General features: G+C 44.8%; 1 protein-coding gene across 3 annotated transcripts; it reads right to left on the bottom strand.

Annotated features, from left to right (window-relative positions):
• Nucleotides 1–625: 625 nt before the first annotated feature.
• Nucleotides 626–25384, bottom strand: prr7 (proline rich 7 (synaptic)). Of its 3 annotated transcripts, XM_030439089.1 has the most exons (4): nt 24936–25384; nt 19725–19808; nt 13792–15539; nt 626–2237 (listed from the first exon to the last, which is right to left on the bottom strand). In XM_030439089.1, exons 3-4 carry the CDS (start codon nt 14144–14146, stop codon nt 1615–1617), a joined length of 978 nt encoding a protein of 325 aa, XP_030294949.1. In that variant the 5' UTR covers nt 14147–15539; nt 19725–19808; nt 24936–25384; the 3' UTR covers nt 626–1614. The 3 variants fall into 3 exon arrangements, with proteins under 3 accessions (XP_030294949.1, XP_030294947.1, XP_030294950.1); XM_030439087.1 differs by lacking the exon at nt 19725–19808; XM_030439090.1 differs by lacking the exon at nt 19725–19808 and having other exon boundaries at nt 13792–15534.
• Nucleotides 25385–26590: the final 1206 nt, after the last annotated feature.

Below are 26590 nucleotides of genomic sequence, written 5' to 3'. Positions count from 1 at the left end.
TCTGGAGGCAGAGCGACGGGCTGAGATGAAGAGAGACAAGTGACTCGTTTTTAAATCATCTTGTCGCCTCTGGATGTTGCAGCTCGGTGAAAACAAACTCTAACACCAGATTTTCTTGGGGATCGATAGTTGTATCTAACATGTGCGGTGGAGGACGGACGCTTTGAGTTGTACAGCTCGATTCTACCAGAACCGGCTGTGTCACGGTTGCGGTCCGTCCTCTACGCAGCATTCTGGAAGAGAAGTGTTTAGCTTGGCTAGTTTTGGAGGCTGTGTGCAGTCAGTGTTCACTCTCTCGTCAGGCTACCAGGTCCAGTTGAACCGAGCCCCGGGCAGACTCGTGGGTCGCTGGACCCACCGCTAACTGAGCCATCAGCTAATTAGGTAGCTTGCAACAGCCGAGGAGAGCCAGCAAAGAGCAGCTGTTGTTAGTTACTGACTCCTATTTTACAAATCAGACTTTTTTCAGTACGAAGTGAAATCGAAACTGTCAGGTTGAAGAGAAGAATAAAAAAAAAAAACACATGTGGGTAAAAGAAAAGTCAATCTCCAAGAATAAAAGGATGAAGAAACACAAAGGTAAAAGCTGTCGAGGAGACGTTAATGAATACTGCAGAGATATTTGTGAAGTTGATGGCTTTATTTTTGATATTCAACAGTGTACTGCAGTAAAAACACTCCACCTCCTCCATAAATTAGAAGCCCAGCAGGTGAAGATGTTTTTTTTTATTCCACAAGAAAAAAAGGCAGTTTGTCACAAAGCTTAAAGAAGGATAATAAATCTGTACATGAAAAAAGTTTGGTCAACAGTTCGTAGTAAAGACGACAACGACGGCAACAAAGCAGCATGTAACAAAACGCAGTCTCTCTCTTCTTCTTCCTCCTGCACGTCTTCCTCTTCCTCTTTTTTTTTTTGTTGTGGCTTCGTCTCTAATGTCACAGCGACACTGAAGGTCACCACGTGTTCTTTTGCTAAGTGTTAATACTCCCGGTCCTTGAGAAGGGGACAAGCTGCGAACATCGAAGAAAAATAATAAATAAAATCAGAGCAGATAAAAGAGGAGAGGTCGTCGTGGGCAACAGACAGTTCCCGGGCGCCATGGCAACGGCAGACTGGAACAATAGGCTGCTCGGTCGCGGAGAGACGAGAGGAGGGACGAGCAGAGCGAGAGGGCGACGCGGGGAGGGGGAGGTAGAGATGAAAGGTGGAGAAACAGCTGTGCTTGTACCTCGTTACAGCTTCTTCTTCTCTCCTCCTCCGCGGCTCAAAAAGAGCCTTGACTCAATTAGCCTCCATGCGACACCACGATACCTCTGTGACTCAACAACGCGGGTTTGAAGCGGTGTGTAATTTCCTCCCCGTATCCTCACGCAGCACCGGCAGCAGAGTAAGTGGCAGCCTTCGCCCACAGACCCGCACCGGGGAATTGACCCCATGACGCCTTTGCAGCACTATTAACCCTCGTTGAGCTCTTTAAGGGAATTAAATCTCTACTTCTAGCGGCGTTTAGTGCTGTAAACACTGCAGCATATAGACAGGAAGTCTGCTTTTGGCAGAGCTCCTGCTTCAAGGCTCTTCAGAGACGGTTAGACTCCTCCGGGGAGAGTCCAGGTCTAGACGGCGGTGCTCCGACCCAGCAGGGGAAAGGCTGTCGGGAGGCCACAGCTGGGCTCAAGTCCCCTCAGTCCATGGACCCCCTGAAGCCCCTGTAACCCTCCTTGAAACCCTTGAATCCCCCCTTGTAATCCTTGAATCCCCCCTTGGAGTCCTTGAATCCCTCCATGAAATCCTTGTATGCTTCCTCGGAGTCCCTGTATGCCTCCCTGTAGTCCATGAGTCCTCGGCTCCCGGCGCGGCATGGTCGCCATCGCGGCGGCGGCCTGGACGGAGCGGGGCCCCGGCGGCGTGAGGTTGTTGTGGTTCAGGTCCATGTTGGACAGCAGATGGCCCAGAGAGTCCCAGCGCTGGGACGAAGGCAGCCGTATGAGGGAGGAGTAGCCTCGCTCCGGGAATACAGTCATCACAGGAGGCTTGCTGGTCTCAGATCTGAAGACAGGAGCAGGATCCTGGTATTCCCTCGGAGGAGGAAGTGGCGGTGGGTGTGCGGCTCGGAGCGGGGCGGGCTTCAGGTAGGTGCCCCCCCGAGGGTCGGCCAGGACCTCGCTGTAGGGCGGAGGAGGGTCCTCCATCATGACGGCGTCCTCGTAGCAGGGCGGCTTTCCGAATATATCTGTGTCTGTGGAGACAACGGAGAGCAGGATTAATCACAGCGTCAAGAATCCTGCAGCCCAAAACACAGATTCACAGATCACACTGAAAATCTGATATCGTCACGTAAACATGTGAATAACTGGAACGTCTGAGGAGTCAGAAGTCGAACTGTTGGAACTCAGTTTGTTTCAGCTGAAGAGAAACACATTTTATTTTCCTCTCTCTCTCGCTTGTTTTCCATCTGCTCAGCTCTGACGACTCATCTTTAATGCGCTGCAGAACGTTTTGCAACAAGAAGCGTGAAATCATAAAAGTACACTTTCATCAGGAAATGGAGGTAAAACGCCTCATTTAGACCATTTAGACCGAGTATGGAAGCTTTTAAAGCTCCTGTGCAGCTCTCATGTTGTACCAGGGTTAATGGTGCCCACTGCATGTTAATGACCAACAATCAAATGTGAACATTACAGTCATGTGCTGCTGCTGATGACGCAGAATGATTGTGTTTACTTTCCACTGTAGATTAAACTACTGAGTGTCTGGGATGAAGGGAGGAGTGAGTGATGGAGTGATTTCAGAGACGTGTAAGTGGCTTGTTGAGGAAAATCTTTCACTCGCCGTGCATTCATGAAGCAATTTGAAGAATCTGACATTAGAAGAATAGAACATTTTGAAAAAAACTTTCTCTAATTACGCTCACTTAAGTGTTTTTGTGAATCATAGTTAAAATGCAAAATGTTTAAATTCTGACTGATCAGCTGTTTCTGCCGTCGGCTTTGAATCGTTATGTTTCTTCGTCGTCTCCGGACAGCGTGCAACACAGGTGATGCAAGAACATTTACAACTTATCGACGGTAGTTCCTCTTGACCTCTCTCCATTTTATCTCCTGGTTTGTTCACCTCCAGCCTCTGTTTACCCACTTCCTCCCTAAAATACGCCCTCTGGACTCAAATGTATCTTAACGAATGACATTTGATTTATTGTTCATGCTAAGAATTAATGTTAGAGGTTTTTCTCATCTATGTTTCACCTTTCAGTCAATATCTTTGTGCAAAATGAGCTAAAACACCTCATTGTTGACTGACGTCTCATTAAAAATATCTCGACTTTGTTGCCCCAAAGAAATGCTGCAAAAAACTCAACCGGTCGCTAAAATCACACAGCTGAAGTCGTCTCTGTGCACTTTGTGAGCGCAGCAGTCTAATAAAAAGCCTCGACGGGATATTTTCTGCTGTATTTTGTCCACAAGCTGATTCTCCACTAATTGGACCGTTAGCACCTGATGCTAATTTCACCAGGGAAACCAGCAGAAGAACATCCTGTTTTATTTCTGCAACTAGTTCCAGACCTCAGCAGTGAGGACGTTTTCCGACCGATGCTGAAAGTTCTGCATATTCAGCAGAAACAGCTGAACAGAGCAGGAAGTGAATCACACTGCTGGTGTTTCATTGAGGCTGCTGCAGCTCAGAAAACACATTATCTTTCATTCTGGCAGGATTCCCCGTCATCATGTTCGGAAATCAAAATGCTGGAATATTAAACCTCAGGTGATTTCTGGTTTGAGGATTGTGGTGTTGTGTTTCACTGCTGCGTCTCTTACATGATACACATCACTTTGACATTTTCTTCTTGGTGACATTTAAGTAAAAACCTGTTTGTTTTTTACTGTAGAAGCACAGAAAAAGAACCTCTACCTTACAAAACACAAGTTCTCTCCTGCAGCAGCTCTCAAACACCTCTGACCTGACAGAGCGCCTGCAGGCACCATGTAAGTCTGTGTTTCCATGTACTGTCAGTATAGAGAAGCACAACAAACATCCGTCTTTCCGCACCAACTGAAGACAGTTTCTATTTCCAGGCTGATGATTCTGATCGATATCTGTCGAAATGCTGCACAAAACTCTCCCGCTGCTTCGGAAGGCTTCACTGGACCTGAAATATTACCACCGACTCGTCTTCTCACCTGCTCACACGGGATCCTCTGGAGAAAAGAAACAAGTTTGCACCTTTTTTATCCATGTGAGGATCTGATCAGAATTCATCTCTCAGCGCCGTGATATCAGTTTTTGAATGAATTAAATATTAAGCGTGAGAATTTGACTCCTGAGAATGATGCCATCCTCGTCTTATTCTTACAGAGCGATGCTTCTTTTACCTCAAACAATCTTTGGCTTCAAAACGCGTCAAATCTGATTATCATCATCAAGTTATTGTGTTAAAAAATTGAGAAGCTGTGTCGTGTCTTTGTTAGCGACCACCTGCATGTCTTGTACTCTGCTCTCTTTGCTTTCAGGAGAGAAGAGATGAGCCAGTGAATCTGTATTTAAACCAATCTGGGAGTCAAAGTCAATCACCTGTAATGTCACTCAGATATGGAGCGGACTAATGGAGTGAAATGCTCACAATGTAGAGCCGGAGCTTCCACTTTGGCCTGCTGATGATGCAGAGACGCTCTCCATTACCACGGCCAGAGTTCAGCAGAGAAAGGATCAGATCTTCATGCTTTTAGTCAACACACTCTATTACAACATGCCCCAACGACCCTGGAACCGACTGTTAAGAGGCTGTTTCGGAAAAGATCAATTTACACAGTCAGTAGATTGGCTGCGAGGGTAAAAAAAAATCCTGCAAACATCCAACGAAAAGGGACTCGTGCACTCTGCGTTGTTGCAACACATGAACCACTTCTGAACTCAGGAAACAGGATCTTCTCCGGGGCACATGAATGCTGCATAAATACATTTGCTGCCTTTTGATTGTGCAAACAGAAAGTACGACATTACTGTATCATCACATCTGCCCACGTTCAGCACCAGCCGGTCACTCGCCTGCTCACTTTGGGTCTGAGTGGCCACGGCAAAGTGTATAATTTTAAGGGGGCAAAAAAGGTAATTACATTGTTGAGCACATGATGACTTTTTAATCGCTACTTGTGAAATGATTCTGCAGCGCCTGCCTGATGCAACTCCTCTCAGGTTTAGCAGTAATCTGTATGAACGTCTCTGCAGACTGGAGCTTCTGCTGAAGGAGGTCCAACACCAGCTGATCGCAGCAATTTGCTCCGCGCTCCCTCGTCTGTCAGCACCCACCGGCTTGGTTTTGAAATATGCTGCAGTGGCGAAACCGAGGAGTTCCCGCGGTAATTACACAATCATGCACAATCACATTATACAGGTAAGTGTTGTAAACAGAACCACGAACGGACAAAAGGTCAGTGTTCCCGACCGAAGGATTAGAAGAGGGATGGACTTGCGTGGGCCCTTTTTTTTAGATTCTTTTTGAGTGTTTTATTCTGAAAATTAACGGGATGTTTTGACGTTTTGGTGCTGAATTTGCTTGGTTTGATGTGCCGTGCAAAAATAGAAGCCTGGTGTATCTGCTGTGGAAGAGTCCGAACTGCCGGAGCTGCAGCGGGGTAGATATACGTAACGCTGCTGTGGGGGATCGGACACGGATCGGACACGGGCCCAACGTGGATCTGGTGGAATCTGGTGGTTAGGGTTGTCAAAAATATCGAACCTTCAATACTTATTTGATACTTGAAGTTTGAAACGGATACGATACTGTCAGCAGTCTTTTCCAGGAGGGTTTATTCTGCACAAACTTGTCAAATGTAAACATTATTCTAACGTTCCTGAAAAAAAGTGTTTATGTCTCTTTAATATGTTGTAATTCTTTCCCCCTGTGGTACTGAATATTTTTCTTGGACTCATATCGAACTTTGAAATTCTAGCATCATGAAAAACCGCGTCGAGAGGCACTCGTCACAATTCCCCAGAGTCCAAAGTGACGTCTTCAAATCGCTTCTTTTGTCCGACCAACAGCCAAAAGCCCAAAGACTCTTCATTTACTGTCATAAACGATAAAGAAAAGCAAAAGATCGTCACATTTAAGAAGCTGTTTGACAAATTTTCTTGCACAAACCAGCTGGATGTAGCAGCCCTCATGTCATTCCTCAGCTTCGACCTGTTAACAACGAACATCATGAAGGTGTAATTCAACAGCTGTTCGTCGAGCCGTCTCCATGGAGCTGGATGTATTTGTGTACACCTGGCCAAAATCCATCGGTCCTCACACATGCCTCCAGGATCACACTCTCATTGTTCCTCCGCTCGGCGTTAACTCCCCTGTCGATCTGCGTGTCGTCAGCAATCGAAGCAGCTGCCAGGACGGCTTTAAATACGCATCAGAAACCGTGTCGGGCGCAAACACGCAGGACTGATGTTTCCAGCGGGAGGATCAGGAGGGCTTCGTTTGAAGCAGCAGCCAGCTCTCTGAGGAGGACGCGTGTGATGCTAACTGTAATCTGTGACAGCTACTGTGTAAATACACTGATCACATTAGTCAGGCTGAGGTACAGGAGGTACAGGAACATGGTGGCTGACTGAGCAACAGATCGATTTCACTCATTTTACCTGTCAAACGGGAACGATTTCAGTATGTCAGCATCGTAGAAACAACGAAGCTGATCAGGAATCATCTCAAACATCTTTTCATCATCATCTCATCTCCTCTGTGCGTCGCCTCTCATTTCTACTAACAGCTTCTCTCAACTAGTCCTAAGCAGATCAACCACGATCACCTCGTTTTCTATTAACGAGACTCATCAATAACGACTTAACGTCGTCAGAGGCAGAATCAAACCTGATTTTCTGCTGCAGAGAGGAGGAAATCATCACCCACCGTGTGTGTGGGTCAGGACTCGGGGTACAAAAGCCTGTCAGAGCGAGACGTGCCGGCTGTGTGGGACGACAGCTGACTGATGCATGAAATGTTCTGCGGCTCTAACATCTCCTGTTACAGTTTCAGATGTTTTAGAAAGCATATTTTCTCTGCTGTGAGCATCCGAGCAGAACTGGACTCAATCACGTCCCTGAAGCTGCATCGTAATTTATCAACCCGGGAATGAAAACTACAAATGCAGTGACAATTAGGTTGAAGCAGGTTTGTCTGAAATGCAGGTAGATTTTCTGTTTGCTTTGGTTTTCTTTTTTGTTGTTTCCTGTTTTATTTTGTAGCTTTTATCCTCTTGTATCTTACTGATGTACACTTCCTGTCTTTGTCTTTTTTCATCTCAACCTCAAATTCTAATACCATACTGTATTGTTGAGTTTTGTGGAGATTAATGTTCACGGACTAACTACTTTTTCAGATTTTCCATGACAAAATGGAATTAGAAGAAGGATGGACTTGCTTAGACTAGATTTTCCAGGTTTTCCAGGATGCACTGGATCCCTGTTTTCTGTCCGGCCAGTAAATATCAGAAGGCAGTCGGCCATCCGCCAATGATTGACATTTTTTTAATTGACTGTTTTGGTTTTCTTTTTCACAGTTTCCTGTTTTATATTGTAGGTTTACTCCTCTCATGTCTTACCCATTTACACTTCCTGTCTTTGTCCTTTTTAAGGGATCCCACTCTTTTTCTAGAGATCTTTATCCAGGACTTTTTCAGAGAGACGATGTAGCTGGTACGTCAGGCAGGGAATGCGCTAATACACTAATATGTTTCTTAATTAATCAATTTATAACCCCAATGCCCTTTCCTCTCGTGAATTATCAATAGCTGAGTAGCACGAACATCAGATACCAAACCCTGTGTTGTGTAGATTTGGGGAGATAAAAATTATGTTTCAGGAAAACACAAGATCTTCCAGGACATTCTGCTTTTTCTCTCATTTTCCATGACTTGAAAACTGGTCAACTTTCCAGATATTTCAATTTGTTATTTGACTGTTTTGGCTTTCTTCCTGTTGTTTCCTGTTTTATTTTGTAGGGTTTGCACGTCCTGTCTTTGTCTTTTTTCCCCTCAACCTGAGTCACATGTACTCAGTTTATTGGACACTAATAAATTAAACTAATGAATGTGATTTCAGAGAACCATGTGGTCATTTTGGAGGATCTAGTTTTCAAATCTGATGAACAGTATTCATGTGTCAGTATAATGCGGGGTTAAACGGCAGATTTCAATCCATCTACTTGGTTCGTCCTTTTTTGATGCTGCGTATTTATCCGAGATGCAACAAGTGTGAATGTGCTATGAGCTGAATCGGCGTCTCCTCGTCTCTCTCCGTCCTCTTGCTGAGCTCAGCTGGTCGGCACCTGCTTCTCTTTTAGCTCCTCGGCTGCCTGGATACTAAACCTCTCCATCAGTCTGCTTTGTGACCGAGACTCCAGCAACCTTTTGTTTTATCCTCCGCTGTCTGTCTCTGCTCGTTAACCATCTCTGACAGCAGCTGATGCTCTTTCGCTCGCTCCAGCTCTCTTCGTTTGCTCTCCAGAAATCCCTCTTTTCTCACACTCGACAGATTACAGAGGTTTTTTGCCGTTTCTTTTCCTCTGCAAACGTATTCTTTCTCTGCACTTTACGTTCGATACGACAGCATAAACACCAGTAAAGTCTCATGCAATCCACTACAGCGACTACACAAACTGGAGGCTCTTTTTAATCTCTGTATAAATTAGCATCTGCTGAGCTGCTGTACACGTTAAAGCTCTGATGTCGCTCAGTTTGTGGGGTTTTATTCGGCTGCTTCACCGCCGTGTTTGAGATGCCTGTGCGTCTACTTAATGCTAATGCTGCTCACAGCTGACAGTCATTTTCACTGCAGCTGCACTTTTGCTTTTTCCCCATTTCAGACGTCTTTACAATTGAAGTGGCTGCGAAAGCACTTTTCTGGCTTTCTAGGTTGAATTTCCTGAAAAGGAAAGTTTACTTTTCTTGCCAGCAGAACGAGCCAAAAACTCATGAATTAATTTCCATAAAAAATGTCTGTACAGGGCGACCTTGGGCTGAGGAATGATGGGAAAGAGGAAGGCCGAGGACTGGACAGGAGAAGCTGCTCTCTTTTGTGGAGCGTTGATGTGCCCTTGAGCAAGGCACTCGACTATCGACGAGCACAGCAGCTAAATGATCTGCAGTCTGTCGTTGGCAACCGAACACATTCGTCTTGGATGGCACATTAAAATGGCTGAATTCCCAGAGAAGCTGTTTGTTTGTTAGATGAGCGACCAGGTGAGTGTTTGAGTAACTCGGCCTTTTCAGTGTGAAGACAGTTGACTCAGAGGTTCTTTCTTGTAGCAGCAGAGATTCTGGCGACGGCACAATAACGACTGATCATGTAAGACTGCTACCGGTCGGCTATTTCAGTCTACAGCAGGTGAATGTGACTAATATGCAACACGTCAGTTGTGACGTCTGATTAAAGGGATATTCCGGTGTAAGTTTAATCCATGGTCTAACACACTGTGAAACTGTGTTAGACTCCCTCTCGAGAGATCAAGTTAGCAGACCGCTAATTTACAGAGTTTTATCAACCTCAGAAACGACCGCACGACAACAATACACTGCAGTAAATGGATCCAAATATAAACCGCCACCAAAAAGCCACAAATAATGCTCAGAACAGCACCAAACTTCAGCAACAGTACAAATAGGGTCTCAGCACATAGTCCGGGGCATCTAACCTCCGCTAGCTTAGCTGGATTTCTATTGTGAAGCTAAAAACAGAGTTCAACTCTCCTCCATCAGCTTCCGGGTCGGGGAAGTCCCGACGCGACGATTACCGAGTGCGGTTAGAAATGCTCAATTCCGTTCTTTTCCCTGTCCGCTCTCGATAATAACTGTTATAAACTGGCAGGTAAGACACATATGAACTTTGATTGCTTTTCCATGGAGTCATAATCATACATTTTCATCCATGAGCCGCGGAACTCTACTGCACTCGGTAATCGACTCGTCGGGACTTCCCGTCAACAGGAAGCTGCTGCAGAAGAGTGGTAAATTTAGTCAGCTTTTCAGTAGAAATCCAGCTAAGCTAGCGGAGGTTAGATGCCCCGGACTATGTGCTGAGACCCTATTTGTACTGTTGCTGAAGTTTGGTGCTGTTCTGAGCATTATTTGTGGCTTTTTGGTGGCGGTTTATATTTGGATCCATTTACTGCAGTGTATTGTTGTCGTGCGGTCGTTTCTGAGGTTGATAAAACTCCGTAAATTAGCGGTCTGCTAACTTGATCTCTCGAGAGGGAGTCTAACACAATTTCACGGTGATTTAGACCATGGATTAAATTTACACCAGAATATCCCTTGTCGATCTCGAAGATTTCCAGGTTTATTTTTGGACCTCAGTCGTCAGTCGGCGCCACATGAAAGCGAAAAGGGAAAGACGTCTTCTGAGAAATAATAACACTCGGTAACGTGCTTTATGTACTTAATCATTGTACAACATTAGGCTATCTTGTTTCGGTCATTATGATGTAGTGATGAACTTGAAACCGTGACTTTGTGTCAGCGCTTGTCACAGGAATGGTACACGTGATGTAATGCAGCTATCCCGCCGCTAGCAGAGACCAGGACCAACGTCGCCACCGACACCCAGTGTACGTCGTTGGTATTACAGCAAATGCAAGGGCTCAATCGTGACCTAACGATTTTACTTTAATTTGCGTGATTCTATCAACACACAACACAATCTGTTCCTCAACCTAACCAAGTAGTTCTGGTGACGTCGTGTTGAGATAAAAACCCTCCAGCTGTGCTCCTGCAGACTCGACCCTCTCCTCTCATCGTCTCTCTTTCTTCTCGCCTCGGTTTCCTTTTTTGTTCAGCCCGGCCGTGTTGTTGCTCGCTCCGTCACCGCTCGGCCTCCACAGTCACCGCCCACGCCTCAGCGGCAGCTGTCACCATGACGCCCCGCGGGGGAACGCTGCCCGGCGGGGAGGGAGGTGGTAGCTGGGAACTGAAGAGTCTAAAAAAAATCTGACAGAGTGCTTTAATGTAATCCTCCTCCTGTCCTCCGCTTCTCTGTCTGCTGCTTCGGAATTCATTTATTATTCTCTGTTTTTTTGCTGATTTAACAAACGGACTTATTATGACTCTTGTGAATAAAATATGAATTTGGCTCGTGAATAAAGAGCAAGTGAGCCGTGACAGGTTTGGCATTTACGCTCCGCGGTGATTAATGTTCTGCTGGAGGAGAAACGTTTGCTGTTCTGACAAACGGATGCGGCGCTGCTGCGTTTTTAATTCTGACTGCAGAAGTTTAAAGAGATAAAGAGGAAACACTTTGTTTCATCCATTATTGGAGCTCGACATCTTGGAGTCAGAGCCAGCTGCATGTGCTGTTCCGGACAATTAAACATTTTTGAGAAGACATGGAAACACAGTGACGGTGTTCGTCCTTTTGTCCTGTTTTTAATAAACCGGTTCTACATTTGTATCCACTGCTTCCAGGAAATAGCCACAACCTCACACTCTGACTCTCTGACAGCAACAAAGCTTCTCGCCTTCTCCCGCCTACTCAATTATTATGTTACCAAACTGCCAAAAAAAATGGAAATGGACGTGCTCCCATGCAGACTGGCTGCCCTCGATGCTCCTCGTGCCAAACCTGCCGCTGATCTGCCAGAGAATGCAGAAGAGACACAGAAGAGACGGACTGTGGAGTCCAGATTTGTTCCTGTACCAGAGTCAGACGGTACAGTCTGTGCTCGAGAATAATCCTGCAGAGCTCAGAGACACTCGCTGCTGCAGGCGGCTTCACCGTCACACAAACTTTAATTCTTTAAGGAAATTTTTGTTTTAAATCACTGAAAAATGCACTAAAATAATCAACAGTTTGATACAAAGAGAAAAACATCGACTCATATCACTGCCATCGTCTGTCCGTCCACGCGCAGCTCCTTTCTGAACAGTGTTTTGTTTTTATCACAAAGAACAGATAGTTCCAGATTTTTAAATGGAAAAAAACTGATAAAATAGAGCATTTATAATAAATACCTCTTGTGTCTTGGCGTCCACCATTGACTCATACAAACAACCTTGTAACAGCAGCGGGTCCGTAATGAAACCCTGAAATCTGCGTTTTTGATTTTTGTGCAACAGAAACATAAAAATCGACGAAACATCGTTCAGATCGACACTCTGCACCTCAGTGTGTTTTCAGTGAGTGTTTTCTTTTAAAATGTTTGTGCATCAATGTGGAGAGAATAAAAATGATTATCACGGTGGGTGAAGTTAAACTCAATTATTTCATGAATTATCAGCTTTAATTAGCTACAGCGTATTATTTTGGAAGGATAACGCAGCATAAATGAATTCCATTAAACACCCACACATCCTGTTAGAAGCTCAACATCACAAATGCAACATGCAGCGTGTGAGTTGTACGAAATGATACGATGCACCAGAAATCTGTGTTGGACTCAACCTGCTTCACGCACGGAGCTGCATCCACAGCACCCGGGTCGAGCAGGACCGGTACCAACTGTTAAACTCCTCCCACAACCTCAGATCTTCAGACCATCGTCGTACCCGATTACAGGATTTGGATCAACATTAACGATTCTGGATTCTTGAAAACACCAAATCCATAAAAACCTTTTGAAAACCCACGTTTGTCTGAAGCTACTTTGCAGATTTAAAGGGATATTGACTCAGAGGTTGTTTCTTGTAGCAGCGGAGATTCTGGCGACGGCACAATACCGACTGATCATGTAAGACTGCTACCGGTCGGCTAATTCAGTCTACAGCAGGTGAATATGATTGATATGCAACACGTCAGTTGTGACGTCTGATTAAAGGGATATTCCGGTGTAAGTTTAATCCATGGTCTAACACACCTTGAAACTGTGTTAGACTCCCTCTCGAGAGATCAAGTTAGCAGACCGCTAATTTACGGAGTTTTATCAACCTCAGAAACGACCGCAGGACAACAATACACTGCAGTAAATGGATCCAAATATAAACCGCCACCAAAAGCCACAAATAATGCTCAGAACAGCACCAAACTTCAGCAACAGTACAAATAGGGTCTCAGCACATAGTCCGGGGCATCTAACCTCCGCTAGCTTAGCTGGATTTCTATTGAAAAGCTGACTAAATTTACCACTCTTCTGCAGCAGCTTCCTGTTGACGGGAAGTCCCGACGAGTCGATTACCGAGTGCAGTAGAGTTCCGCGGCTCATGGATGAAAATGTCTGATTATGACTCCATGGAAAAGCAATCAAAGTTCATATGTGTCTTACCTGCCAGTTTATAACAGTTATTATCGAGAGCGGACAGGGAAAAGAACGGAATTGAGCATTTCTAACCGCACTCGGTAATCGTCGCGTCGGGACTTCCCCGACCTGGAAGCTGATGGAGGAGAGTTGAACTCTGTTTTTAGCTTCCAAATAGAAATCCAGCTAAGCTAGCGGAGGTTAGATGCCCCGGACTATGTGCTGAGACCCTATTTGTACTGTTGCTGAAGTTTGGTGCTGTTCTGAGCATTATTTGTGGCTTTTTGGTGGCGGTTTATATTTGGATCCATTTACTGCAGTGTATTGTTGTCGTGCGGTCGTTTCTGAGGTTGATAAAACTCCGTAAATTAGCGGTCTGCTAACTTGATCTCTCGAGAGGGAGTCTAACACAGTTTCACGGTGATTTAGACCATGGATTAAACTTACACCGGAATATCCCTTTAAAGATGTTTAAAAATGAGGTGGTAGTCAAATAAAACTGCGGTACAATCATTGATGAGTATGAAACATTTTCAAACTTTTGTTTTTAGCTCAGAAGAATGTATAATAACTTCCTCGTTACCTGGCATGCTGACCCAGTTCGCCTCTGGCATGGGATGAGGAACCGGCAGAGGGACCGGCGGCGCCAGCGTCGGAGGAGGGCAGAACTGCGGCGGCTCCCTGGGCAGCTGTGTGGGTGGAGCTTGAGGTGGTGGCGGCGGAGGAGGAGGGAGAGGAGGGTATCCTGAGGGGGGACAGCTGAGCGGCTCCATCTCGACGGTCCGCAGACACTGCTCCCTCAGCCTCTCCTCGTGGCGGCGCTTCAGCCGGCGCTGCAGGAAGCTGCAGAAGCAGCAGAGCATGACGACGACGGCCCAGACCAACCAGAAGCCGGCGAAACAGGCCAGGAAGGTGTAGGTGCCCTGTGACATCACCATGGCAGTGAGGGGACGGGCTGAGAGATCCCCCCCGAGGCAGGAAGGGGTGGTTTCAGACGAGGTCCTGCTGCGATCGTGATTCGTCTCTCCAGGATCGATGGGAGAAGATCTGGCACGTTTTATCACAATCGGTGATAAAATATGAATAATTAAAGTGCTGACGCGGCTGTTTGAAGGCTGTAATCCAAGATGGGAACTAAAAAAAGCCGCGTGACTTGAATACTGGTGAGTTTAAGTCACTAAAAATCCGTCAGAATCGACACAAAACATCAGAAACTCTCATAATCTGATTGTTTGTTTCAAGATGGCGGCTCTTTCACTCGACGCCTCCCGAGATTCAAGCAGACAATAAAATGGCGTCTGCTGAAAAAAAGAGTATCCACGATCCTTAAAAATGAAGATAATCTAAGTTAAAAACCGTCCAAATAAATCCAGAAAACAGTCAGAAGAATCTGCATCGCTCTGTTCAAGCGTCTGAACACGTTCTGTTCTGTGGCAGGTTCTGTCCCGGTGTTGTTCACAGAGCTTCGTCTGCAGCATCCTCATTACAATGTGCAATCATACTTATTAAATAAAAAACTCATTAAAATGTTTTTTGTCTTTTTTTTTCTGCAGGAAGGGACCTGAATACACAAAAACACCTCACAATGAAGTTAATCGCCTTGGAAACAGCGGCTGCAGCTCGTTAGTCACGCCGGCGCCGGTTCTGTCCGCTCGGTTTAGAAACAAATGGATCTTAATCACAGGACGTTACATTGTGAATGTTGAAAATTACAGCGCTGCAACACCACATTCACTATGAGATCAAAGGAAGTCTTTGTGCTTTTTTTTGTAAATTATGAAGGTAAATATGTGTTACTAAAAGTCTCTGTAGAGGGAAAGAAAACTCGAGTAAACATGCAGGAAATCAATATTTTTCAGTTCTTTCGAATCGTTTGTATCCATACAGACGTTTAACAGATCAGCTGCTTATTTACACATGAATGTGTCTGAGTCTGAGGTACACTGCACCGTCACAGGTGAACAACACTGATTTAATTCTCCACCAGACTGCTTTCAATAATCCACCGTCTCAGTTTTTATGAGGCTGTCGTGTCTGGAAACGTTTCCATCTCTTCTGGTGGAAAATGAAGTCTGGACGGCATCGTCGCCTGATGTTTGAGGCCGTCCAACGGAGAGAAGAGGAAGGAAACAAAAACAGGAGGGGGTGGGGGGTCGGACGACCTGAGGCAGCGTCCAATCAGAATCTCTGTCAGACGAGTTCGTCCACGTGAAACTCAGCCTGGTCCGTTCAGGCCCGCGGGGTCCCGGAGTCGGGGGTCCGCCAGCACCGGCCGTGACGCCGAATTCTTCCCCCTCAGATCCCGACGGGACTCCTCGGCCTCACGCTGCTCTACAAAGACACACGAGGAGGAGACGAAAACCATCAGCGATTATCAGAGGACAGAGAAGATTCAACACAGTGAGAAGTCGGAGCGGTGAAGCGGGGCAGAGGTCGACTTCAGGGGGCCACGAACACTTTCACACTCAGAGAAGAAGCTCGCAGGGAAAATATCCTCATGTTACAGCTAATACATGACTTCAGTTACTCCTCCTGCTTCTGCACAGCTCATAACAAACACTGTAACAATTAGTAATAAAAGTTATTAAAGATGAAGAAACGACGACGCGTCACTTTTAACGAAGCATTCTGCAGTTCAGAAAAGAAAAAGCTTCCTTTTCTGTCCAAACAAACTAAATAAAGAAACTCTCTTTGTTTCCATGACTGAATAAACAAACTGATCTTAAAGGACAACTTGCACTGTTTTGTTAACATGTGGCGGACCCTGCCACCTTTCTAGCTTCAAACATTTTCTTCTTATTCATCGTATAACTGAAGCACAAGTCCCAGATTTCTTCTACTACAATCGCACGTCATTATTCCTTCATCCAACCAGCCTACAGTTTGTACGCGTGAGCACAAAGAGAAATGTCTTCGGAAATGGAAAGGAAATGACTCATGACATTATGAAACGGACCGGAGATGGTCGGATGCAGGAAAGTCCAATGATTTGTGAAGTTGTTCCACTGCGGCTCAGTAAAGTCACATTATTTTCATTCTGAACGTTAACAGAAGTCGTTATTGGGCTTTTTTCCTCAAGTTAATCGACAGCATTCATCGTTTCCAGCATGTGAATTTAGTCTACGAGTTTCAGGAGCTGAACAAATCCGCAATTTAAGAGCTCCCTGAAGAGGACGGACAGAGAAGAAGGAGAAACAGATGAAGGTTTGATACGAGGTAATATCCAAATCTGAAGGGAGGATATTGGATTCAGAAGCAGACGGAACATTTTCTTCTTCTTCTTCTTCTCTCAAAGGGCCAAATATATATATATATATATATCCTCTTTAAGTCCAAAATAATATTTTCTTCTAGTTCAAACGCGGTTCTCTGCACATTTAACAGCAACACGCCGCTGGATCAGCTGGTTCTGATTCCAAAGCCCACAAACATATTCATCAATATGTTCTGCAGCTAGAAACAGCCAGTGTGTGTGTGTGTGTGTGTGTGTGTGTGTGTGTGTTTGATTTCTGCTGGTTTCAACAGAATTATTCATGTATTCTGTTTTCCACCATTTAGAAAACACAAACAGCCTTTTTTCTGTTTTAATTGGCTCGATCTGTGCCGGATTTCTGCATCTTGATTTGCATCTGATCGTTTTAATTCTTCACTACAGCGACAGAAAGACAATTAATCCCCCAACGATGGCGCAGAAGCTCCTCTGGAAACTTTACATGTTTTGTTCCCTTTACTGTTTCAGTGAAACACAGACGGTGGAGGACAGAAGGTCTTGCAGATCTTCACGTCGACGACCCCAAACAGACGGATATTAATTGGACCGCAGACCTCCATCTGGTGATCCGACACCAAAATACTCTGAGGACGTTCCGCTGAGCTGTACAGCCGTCTGTCTGGTTGCATTGTTTGCATTTTCCAAGAGAAGTTTTCATCGCTGGACCAAACTTCATGATGAAGAAGTGAAGTTTTAGTTGCAGCAGCTCTGCCTCTGTGAAATATGAAAGGAGCTTCCAGGGGGGCGATTCCACTGGTTGCACAAAGGAGCGTGATTGTATTTGAGCTTATGAGAAAATGAGCCTCCTTCTCTCTTGATTCACTACCTCAGTAAACAGATTCCTCATGAGTTCATGGTCTCAGTCTGTAGTTTCAAGAGTTCTTCAACGCAGCATGATGTTCATTCTGAAAATAATGGTCCAATTTTGTGTAAAATAGAAACCAACGATATTTAAGTCCCCATGAAACGGCTCGTAGATTACTACCTGCTTGAGCATAGTTACATATTTCCTGCAGCAGCCAACAGTCAGACTGTATGTTGATACCGACTCAGACGAGGATGGAGAAACAGCACCTCCAGGCTTGTTTGACGAAGGGAACGCAGTGTTGACCGCTCATGAGGTTAACGGCAGCTAACCACACGTAGCAGCAGTTAGCGCTTACTTCAGTAACAAAGCTAGCGACATCTGTCGAACAGGAATCTGTATAAATCACCTCGGTGCTCCAACTGGCGTTCCTTGTTCTCGGGGAGGGTTGGCGGCGCACAGGCCCGGTCCCAACGTGTTCATTAAATACGTTTGTTAGCTTTACTTGTTGCTAAAGTAGCTGCTAACTGTCCAGAGCTGCTCCAGACAGAGCCAGGCGAGGGCAGACATGTTGTTCCCTTTCTCAACATTTGTTTGGTTCCTGTCTGTCGTCAGGTGTGATCGGTTTAAAGAAGTTGCATCAGAGTCCACTTTAGGGGTCTGGGTCTGGTATTGGTCCACACCAGGGTTTTTATAAAGCAACACACTCCTCTTGTAGCATCATAAAATGAACATGCAGGAAGTTAAAAACTCTAAATCACCATTAAATACTTTCAAAGTGGCTTTTTTTGCCACTGTTAGGCCTGATACTGGTGTAGAGATGAGACACGGAGCGAGAAGTGTCAAACAACAGTGATGTTCTGACTTTATGAGGACTTTAAAGGGATATTCTGGTATAAATTTAATCCATGGTCTAAATCACCGTGAAACTGTGTTAGACTCCCTCTCGAGAGATCAAGTTAGCAGACCACTAATTTACGGAGTTTTATCAACCTCAGAAACGGCCGCACGACAACAATACACTGCAGTAAATGGATCCAAATATAAACCGCCACCAAAAAGCCACAAATAATGCTCAGAACAGCACCAAACTTCAGCAACAGTACAACAATCCGCGACTTCGTGATACAGATGCGAGTTGATGTAGCCACCAATCGGGAGGACATGGCGAAGCTAGCAGCCATAAAAGCTGCAGAGGAGACTGACGAATAACATGAAAATGCATTAAAGGGCTCTTACACCATCCCAACACCATCTCAACAAATAATAAATACACTGGACTTTTGCTCTCTCTCAATTGGATATTCTGACTTTGTGGCAAGCCTGGCTATAAGATGAGGCCATAAGATGAGACTGTTGTTCACTCATGATGGACTAATATGGACACATGTGCAGACACACATGTAATCTGTATGTACTGTCTAGAGCTTGAATTCAGCTCTATATGCTACTGCTGTAATATGTTTTGTCAAAGGTCATAACAAAAGAAAAAAAGAGAAGAAAAGAAAAAAGTAATTTGCAAAAGACAAGAAAAGATCAGAATGAAGATTTTATACTGTGGGTAATGGGGGCGGGACTTGATAAGCTTTGGCTTCTCCCGCTTTTCCCTTTCGGCCATGTGTGTTGTATTATTTGAACAATGATGAAATGTGATGCTTATGAATTGACATGTCCGAAACAAACAACATAAATAAATAAAATAGGGTCTCAGCACATAGTCCGGGGCATCTAACCTCCGCTAGCTTAGCTGGATTTCTATTGTGAAGCTAAAAACAGACTTCAACTCTCCTCCATCAGCTTCCGGGTCGGGGAAGTCCCGACGCGACGATTACCGAGTGCGGTTAGAAATGCTCAATTCCGTTCTTTTCCCTGTCCGCTCTCGATAATAACTGTTATAAACTGGCAGGTAAGACACATATGAACTTTGATTGCTTTTCCATGGAGTCATAATCATACATTTTCATCCATGAGCCGCGGAACTCTACTGCACTCGGTAATCGACTCGTCGGGACTTCCAGTCAACAGGAAGCTGCTGCAGAAGAGTGGTAAATTTAGTCAGCTTTTCAGTAGAAATCCAGCTAAGCTAGCGGAGGTTAGATGCCCCGGACTATGTGCTGAGACCCTATTTGTACTGTTGCTGAAGTTTGGTGCTGTTCTGAGCATTATTTGTGGCTTTTTGGTGGCGGTTTATATTTGGATCCATTTACTGCAGTGTATTGTTGTCGTGCGGTCGTTTCTGAGGTTGATAAAACTCCGTAAATTAGCGGTCTGCTAACTTGATCTCTCGAGAGGGAGTCTAACACAGTTTCACAGCGTGATGACCATGGATTAAATTTACACCGGAATATCCCTTTAAGATTCATCCTGAGGAGGACATGAATTTCGTGGCACTCCGTCTGATAAACATTGAGATTTTCCACTGGCTAAAAGGAAACTTTACCTCTCGTTATTATTCATGATGTGATTTTGGGCGGTGAGTCATCAGCTGCTGTGAGATAACGACCCTCCTGACGCTCCTGCGAGGCTGAAATGTGAAGAAAAGACTTTTGTTTTTGTTTATTTCACAATTTTAAAGATCATCTGTTCATCTCTACGTCAGTATCGGGAGCCGCTAGTCACGCTTCACCCTTTCTTTTTTTTTTCCTGCGGTGGCAAAATGACGACAAAGACAGAAAGATGTTTTTAGAAAACACTGTTGAGACTATGAATGTAATATTTTTCGCCTGCTGTCTGAACGTCTCCTGAGGGAGTCGCATCACTTTAAAAAAGTCTGAACAGTCGTGACTTTTCCCGTCTCCACTCGAGCTGAACTGATAAACATTTACAGCAGTTTGGAAATAAGATATTTGAGGGAAGTTGCAGCTACTTCGTCTCCGAATTGAAAGAGTTATGACGTATATGTTTTTCTTTCTGATTGGCCACTCGAACAGTATCACAGCTGTATTTATAGCTTGAGTGGAGCCTCGGCGTTCGTGTCATGTACTTTCGTCTTCCACCTCCGCGTCACCTCTGGGAATGGCCCTCCTGTGTCTATTGTAATTTAAAACTGTTCAGCAGAGGTGATTCATCAGCGGAGAGCCTTCGTGAGGCCGCTGATATTTCATTCTACGAGCGCCGCTATTGAACGGAGCCTTTGTTTACTCCCCACGCTTCCTCCCCGTCCGAACCCGTCACCACAGAGGAGCGTTCAGCAGGACTCGGACCTCAGCGGCCTCCTACACAGTACAGTACACACTCACACTATTTATATCACCACGCTCTCTTTTATCTCCTCTCGCGGCGACTACAATCTGGGATAACACCGATCCCTCTCTGATTTAAACGGCCGCGATGAATGAACGGTTTGAATTTGAACTCTGACAGCTGAAAGGCGACAATGAAACATGAATAGGCAAAACATTACGCAGGATGTTGGATGGTGAAGTGGGTTGTTGGAGCATAATACAGACACTTGGTGCTTTTTATCCACTGAGACAACTGCTGTGTTACCTTGTTACATACAGCACAGGGGGAAAGGAGAGCTACTGGCCGTGGTTAATTCATATTTAGTGGGAATTTTAACTGTATTTCAGCAGAAGAAAATGTGAATAAATGCTCGTCAGTCCTCACTAGAAATAAAAAAGCAGCTTATACATCCATTGGCTGTGAAAATGTATCCTTTTAAATGTCATGGGGGCTACTGGGCGAGCACAGGGCTGACATATAGGAACAAACAACTATTTACAACGACGGACAATTTAGAGTAAGCTAACTATTAGTTTGCAACCCGAGAAAACCCATGCAGACACGGGGAGAACATGCAAACTCCACACAGAAAGGCCCGGCCCCCATCAGGTCTCAAACCCAGAACCTCCTGCCTGCGCTAACCACTGCGCCGCCGTGCTGCAAACTATAATGCTTATTTGTGCAGCGACCTCTAGTGGCAGTGGCAGTAATGCAGCCAGAGGAGAAAATCTGGTGACGTAGAATAAAGAGCGACAACATTTGTGCAACGCACGCAATCTAACTTGTGCGTCCGTCTTTACAGGCCGACTTTACTTACAAACTATTCTAACTCTGACTTTACAACTTGTACATTTAGCAGTTTATAGAAAACCTGTGTAGTAACTGTGCAGTAAGATGCTTAATGGTGGTGACGTTTAGGTCATGTGACCATGATGTCGTCTGTTTGTGGCCTAACATTAGCTTTCTACTGCTAGAGATTTAATTTATGCTTAAAAAATCTCATCTTGGCTTTTTGTCGATAGAACCAGGGCGATGCTGACTTCCAGGTTAGCCGACGAAAATCCATCATCGCTGTATCGTTTAAAAAATTAACCCCATGGCGACAAAGGAACAGCGCTGACACTCAGCAGGACTTGATGAGCGCCGTTTAAATCACAATTCATAGACGTAATTTATTCAGTAACTTTTCCACCTTCCTTAAAACTTCCACTTTCCTGCTCACAGAATGAAAATAACCAAAGAAGAAAACAAATTACAGTCTTCCAAAACATCACAGAGGGTTTTTATATAAAAATGGTCTATTGGGAGTTTTTTCCGCCTCGGTGGATAAAGTTCGGTTTTCTTGTCAACAAACGAGAGATTTGTTTCTACTTCACTGAACTTTCTGAGTTCTTCATAAAACATCAGCAAAGCCAGCTGAAATCTGCTTCTTTGTATAATCGTTTACAAGAAAGCGACTAACGACAAACGCTGATTACACATCAAATAAACTCGTGTTTGTGTGTTTTAAACTCTGATGTGGAGTAAATATCAGATCTTCACCCCCTGAAAGTGGATTCTGCTGGTACTTCTTTAAACTGGTGTTGAAGCACAACAAACCGATCATTTTATCATGATCAATATGTGATTATAGCCTGTTTTGGTTTTGTCACAGTGTCCTCCTGTTGTCATGAGCAGGAGCTGCTCTGAAACTTCTCTGTTGGTGAGTTCAAGGTCCCTGGATCCAACATCCGAAAGGTTTTTATAAGTGTTGCGTTCACGAGCTCTATTGTTTTGCTTTAAAATCACACGGTAACTAAACAAATGTTGAGAGAGGGCACTGGTGGTTTCTTGTATTCAAATCAGAGACGTTAAGACTTTTAATTCTCGCAAGTCTGATTGTTCTTGAATGCATCGTAAGGAAGTTTTTGTTTCTGCAGGTTGGTGTTCGTATTTCCATCTGGGATTAATCATTTGGTCTACAAAATATCTGATAGCTGTCAAAAAGAGCCCACAGTGACATCACCGAATGTTTAAACTTCCTCTGAACGACAATTTAAACCCTAAAGACATTTTTATAGTAGTAGTGGAGATAAACTAGAAGATGGAGCCATCAAATGTTTCCTATTAAACAATCACATTTTCTGACGATCAGCTAATCAGTTCATCGACTAACTGCTGCAGATCTTAAAAACAAAAACTTACGCTCTCATTTTTGTAAATGTGACATAAAGTCTTGTTTAATTTGTAAACAAAACATTAAACTCTAAGAGTAAAAATGAACGTTTGCTCCTCGACATGAAAATCAGACCTGTGAGTTCCGGGCGTCGGGCTGATCTCTGATCCAGCCGCTGATCATGTGAGCGCTCAGTGTTTTGCTTCGGGCCTCAGCGGGTCGCTTCTCGTCCTCTGAGGTTTCATCTGTCATCACATTTCACTCAGAGCAGAACGCTCACATGATCACTGGACCCACGTGGAAACGTTAAGAGCTCGTTTCCTGTTTCTGATCTTGACTTTTCGTCCGACATGTGTCCTTGAATTCTTTTGTTTTTGGTTCGCTGAGCTTCCACCCGACACAGGAGAACGACTGAGACTGTGAAGTTAAAGTTTTAAAGACTTTGCAGCACCAGTTATAAGATTCATCCTCATCCTCCAGTTTTAAAGCTTTACACTTTCTCTGATTAAACATTTGCACAGATTTGATTTGAGCGTCTGCCTGCAGATCCGAGGCTGCAGAATCTCGTCTCAAAACTTAAAGGCTCCTTATTAAATGCTAGCAAGCAGCTTTATTCCCAACATGTTTCATCAGGTCCTGACGGTCTGCAGCTCAGGTCTGACAGAAAGTCACCTGCTGAGGTCTGAGAGGTCGACACTGACAAAAAATATAAGAAAATCATGTTTTTTACGTTTGAGTTTGCTCCTTTTTAACTGTGAAGCTGTAATTTGCTCCCCCTGCTGGTCCATCGCAGCATTTCTTCTCCTCCTTCTTCAGATCTTCCTTATCAAGTTACGATCCCAGGTGAAAAATGACAAATGTAAAAGAAACGTGGCGTTGTTGTTGGTCGTGGTCCGACTGAGAACAAAATCCTTTTCATGATAATAAACTTGGCATCAGAATCTTTAGATCCAAGTTTCTCAGTCTGTATTGTTTCTCGTTGATCCCATCATGCCAGCCATGTTTTGTTTCTGTTCTCTCTGTCGGTACTTTCTGTTTTTCCAAATTCTGTCACATTTATTCAGAAGAGGCAAAAGACTCACAATCAAAATACTGTACAAGGCTCTGTGCGATTCAATCAACGATACATCGATCCAGGATCAATGTGTCGATTCAATGATCCAACAACAAGTGAAAACATCAAGTCATAACACCACCATCATTCAGAAACATCTCACTGCAGGTCCCTGTATCATATCGAGTCGAAATCGTATCGAATTTGTATCATAACGTATCGTATCGTATCGTATCGTATCGTATCGTATCGTGGCAGACTGTGATATCGGCAACTATCGTCCAAAGAATCAATATAATATCGTATCACAAAGTCCAAAACGTTTCTATACTTCTAAACTTTACTTTTGTTGAGGTTTAATTGTCTTCTTTTCTCTCGTCACAGCGCTGTGCTCGTGCTCTGTTAGGTTAAGGCAAAACAACGAATCTCAGAAAACATCTGATGTTTCACATCGGCAACATGCAGGTTCTGCCATGATCATGGAGGCTGGAGATGGGAATCAACTCGGCTACGTAAGACATAATTTTATCAAGCGGATGAAGCGATGTAGGCTACGCAGCTACGTCATCAACACAGGCTGGAGGTAAACAACCCGGGAGACTAAATGGAGAGAGGTCTTCAGGATTTACTTTAGATCAGTTAGCATCTGCCACTGACAACTTCAAGCGAGCGTGCAAACTTTAAGATTTTTGTCATTTCAAATGTGACATTGTTCAAAATGCTTTCATGGAAACAAGGAAACATATTGTGTTGCTCTTGAAGTGTGAGATAAGACGGACGCCTGGTGATCATCAAGATCAGTTCTGACATACTTGTACTTTAAAGTACTTAGTTACTTTCCCCAGTGGAGCAACATCAGCTGCAGGTCTACAGAGGATCACCCTGTCAACAGCTGTCAACTGAACCAGAAGTCTAGTCGAGAACAGAGTGTCCGGATCAAACTGATCAATGTGTCAAATCATCCTGATCGATTCCTTCATTACGCAACAGCTCAGACGCGCCGCTGCTCTGTGAATGTCCCCTCTTCAGTTTCCTCCGTGAGAGACACAGCAGGAGGGTTTTTCATCCTGAGGCTGAGAATGAAGACGTGACTCTCAGTCAGCCGGTGACTGACTGTCAGACATCGTGTCTACATGGAGGTGAACAGCGCAGGTAATAAAACACCTCCAGCAGCAGCAGCTGGCACCACAGGTCTCTGATCAGAAGATAAAACTCACCTTTTAATCCTCCGGCCGTCTCCGAGCAGATGACGCACTCGGCGCGCTCCGTGCGTCAAGTTTTATGTCCAACAGTTAAAAAATAGAGAGAAAGAAAGAAACGGAGGTAAAAATCTTGATCCTGCCGGTGTGTGTGTGTGTGTGTGTGAAGCGTCCTCCAGCAGAGACGTGAGCTCCTCTCTCTCCTCTCTCCTCTCTCCTCTCCTGCTGTCTGAGGAGCTGCGCGTCGTGTTTTGGTCGTCAAGGGAATAAAAATAGGTTTATCAGTTCACCTTGACGCGCTGGCTCCTCCTCCTTCTCGCTCTCTCTCTCCTCTCCTTCGTTCAGTCCCTCCCTCCCTCTCTCTCTCTCTCTCATCATGATGAGCAGAAGGAGTGTGTCGTGCCACTCAGCCCGCCCGCCTGTCTGTCTGTCTGTCTGTCTGAATACAAATCATCTTGCGGAGGTTTTCCAAGGACGCACGACTTGGCGCACGGAGCCAGCCGCTGTGAAGTCTGCAGGAGACTTTCTATGAGGGCTGATATTCACACTGTGCACACAAACTAATTATACAACACTCTTCAGGGTTGTGTTTGTGTTTGTGCTGTTGTGTTATCTCTGCTTACACAGAGGAAAGAGCTGAGGGGACGGTGGGAAAACCAATCTGAAGGCCGCAGATGGTCTTATCTTAACGGTCGAGATGGTCGGCCAGCGTTATCAGCGAGGTCACCCATCAGGAGCCGAGAGTCTAGCCGTGCAGAAGCAGTCGAGATAAGATAAGATAATCCCGTATCGATCCCCAGAGGAGGAAATTCGAATACAACAGCGGCAAGAGGACAAAACTTGAGTGTGGAGCCGACAGAAGCCTGCGATGGCGGCTCGGAGCTGCATTCTGGGAAACCGAGGATGCAGTAAACGTCTTAAACCCGCTAACATGGGACTTTTTGTGTGCAGCAGGAATGTGTTCACCCGGCATTTACACCCGGGTCAATTGTCTCTAAAGCTCTAAAGTAGACACGATCTAAACGTAACACACTGACGCGTGGTGGTGAGGCGTAAAAAAGGAGAGAGTTTGTGATACGGGCTTTGAAGACAGTTTTCGTAGTGGCCAAACTGTGAAACTACATCGTCACGTGATGCACTGCGGCCCGAATAGTGTCCGTAAAGCGGTTGTCTCTCCAGGTGTCCTTAAAACATCCTGTGGTGCAGTGGCGTGCACAGACTTTTTGAAGGGCAGGGGCGAAAAGAAGGGCACTTTAGCACATGTTTTGCCCCCAAGAGGGCACTTTAGCGCACGTTTTTCAACAATTGGGCCACAAGGGGTGGCGACTGACTGATTAGCAGAGACGTTAACTTATGATGTTATGTCCTTTGTTTCAGGAAGTCATTTGTTTCAGCTTCAGCCGCACCTTTAACAGAGGAACAGTCTTTTAATCAGAGATCAAGTTACAAACAGGTGAGTTGACATTAGGTAACCTTCAGTTTACCACACCTGCACCTCATGCATATTAAACATTCATGTCCTTGTTACAACATCACACACACACACACACACACACACCTTTCAAGAGATGAACTGTCCCTTTACAGGCTGAAACCTTCAAATGTTAAACTTTTAAACATGTCGCTTTATATAAAACATCTGATGTCTTTGTTGAGTGAAGAAGACGTGTTGA

Source organism: Sparus aurata, chromosome 13 (genome assembly GCF_900880675.1).
Source record: "Sparus aurata chromosome 13, fSpaAur1.1, whole genome shotgun sequence".
NCBI classification, from domain to species: Eukaryota; Metazoa; Chordata; class Actinopteri; order Spariformes; family Sparidae; genus Sparus; species Sparus aurata.
This window is presented reverse-complemented; position numbering and strand designations above follow the sequence as displayed.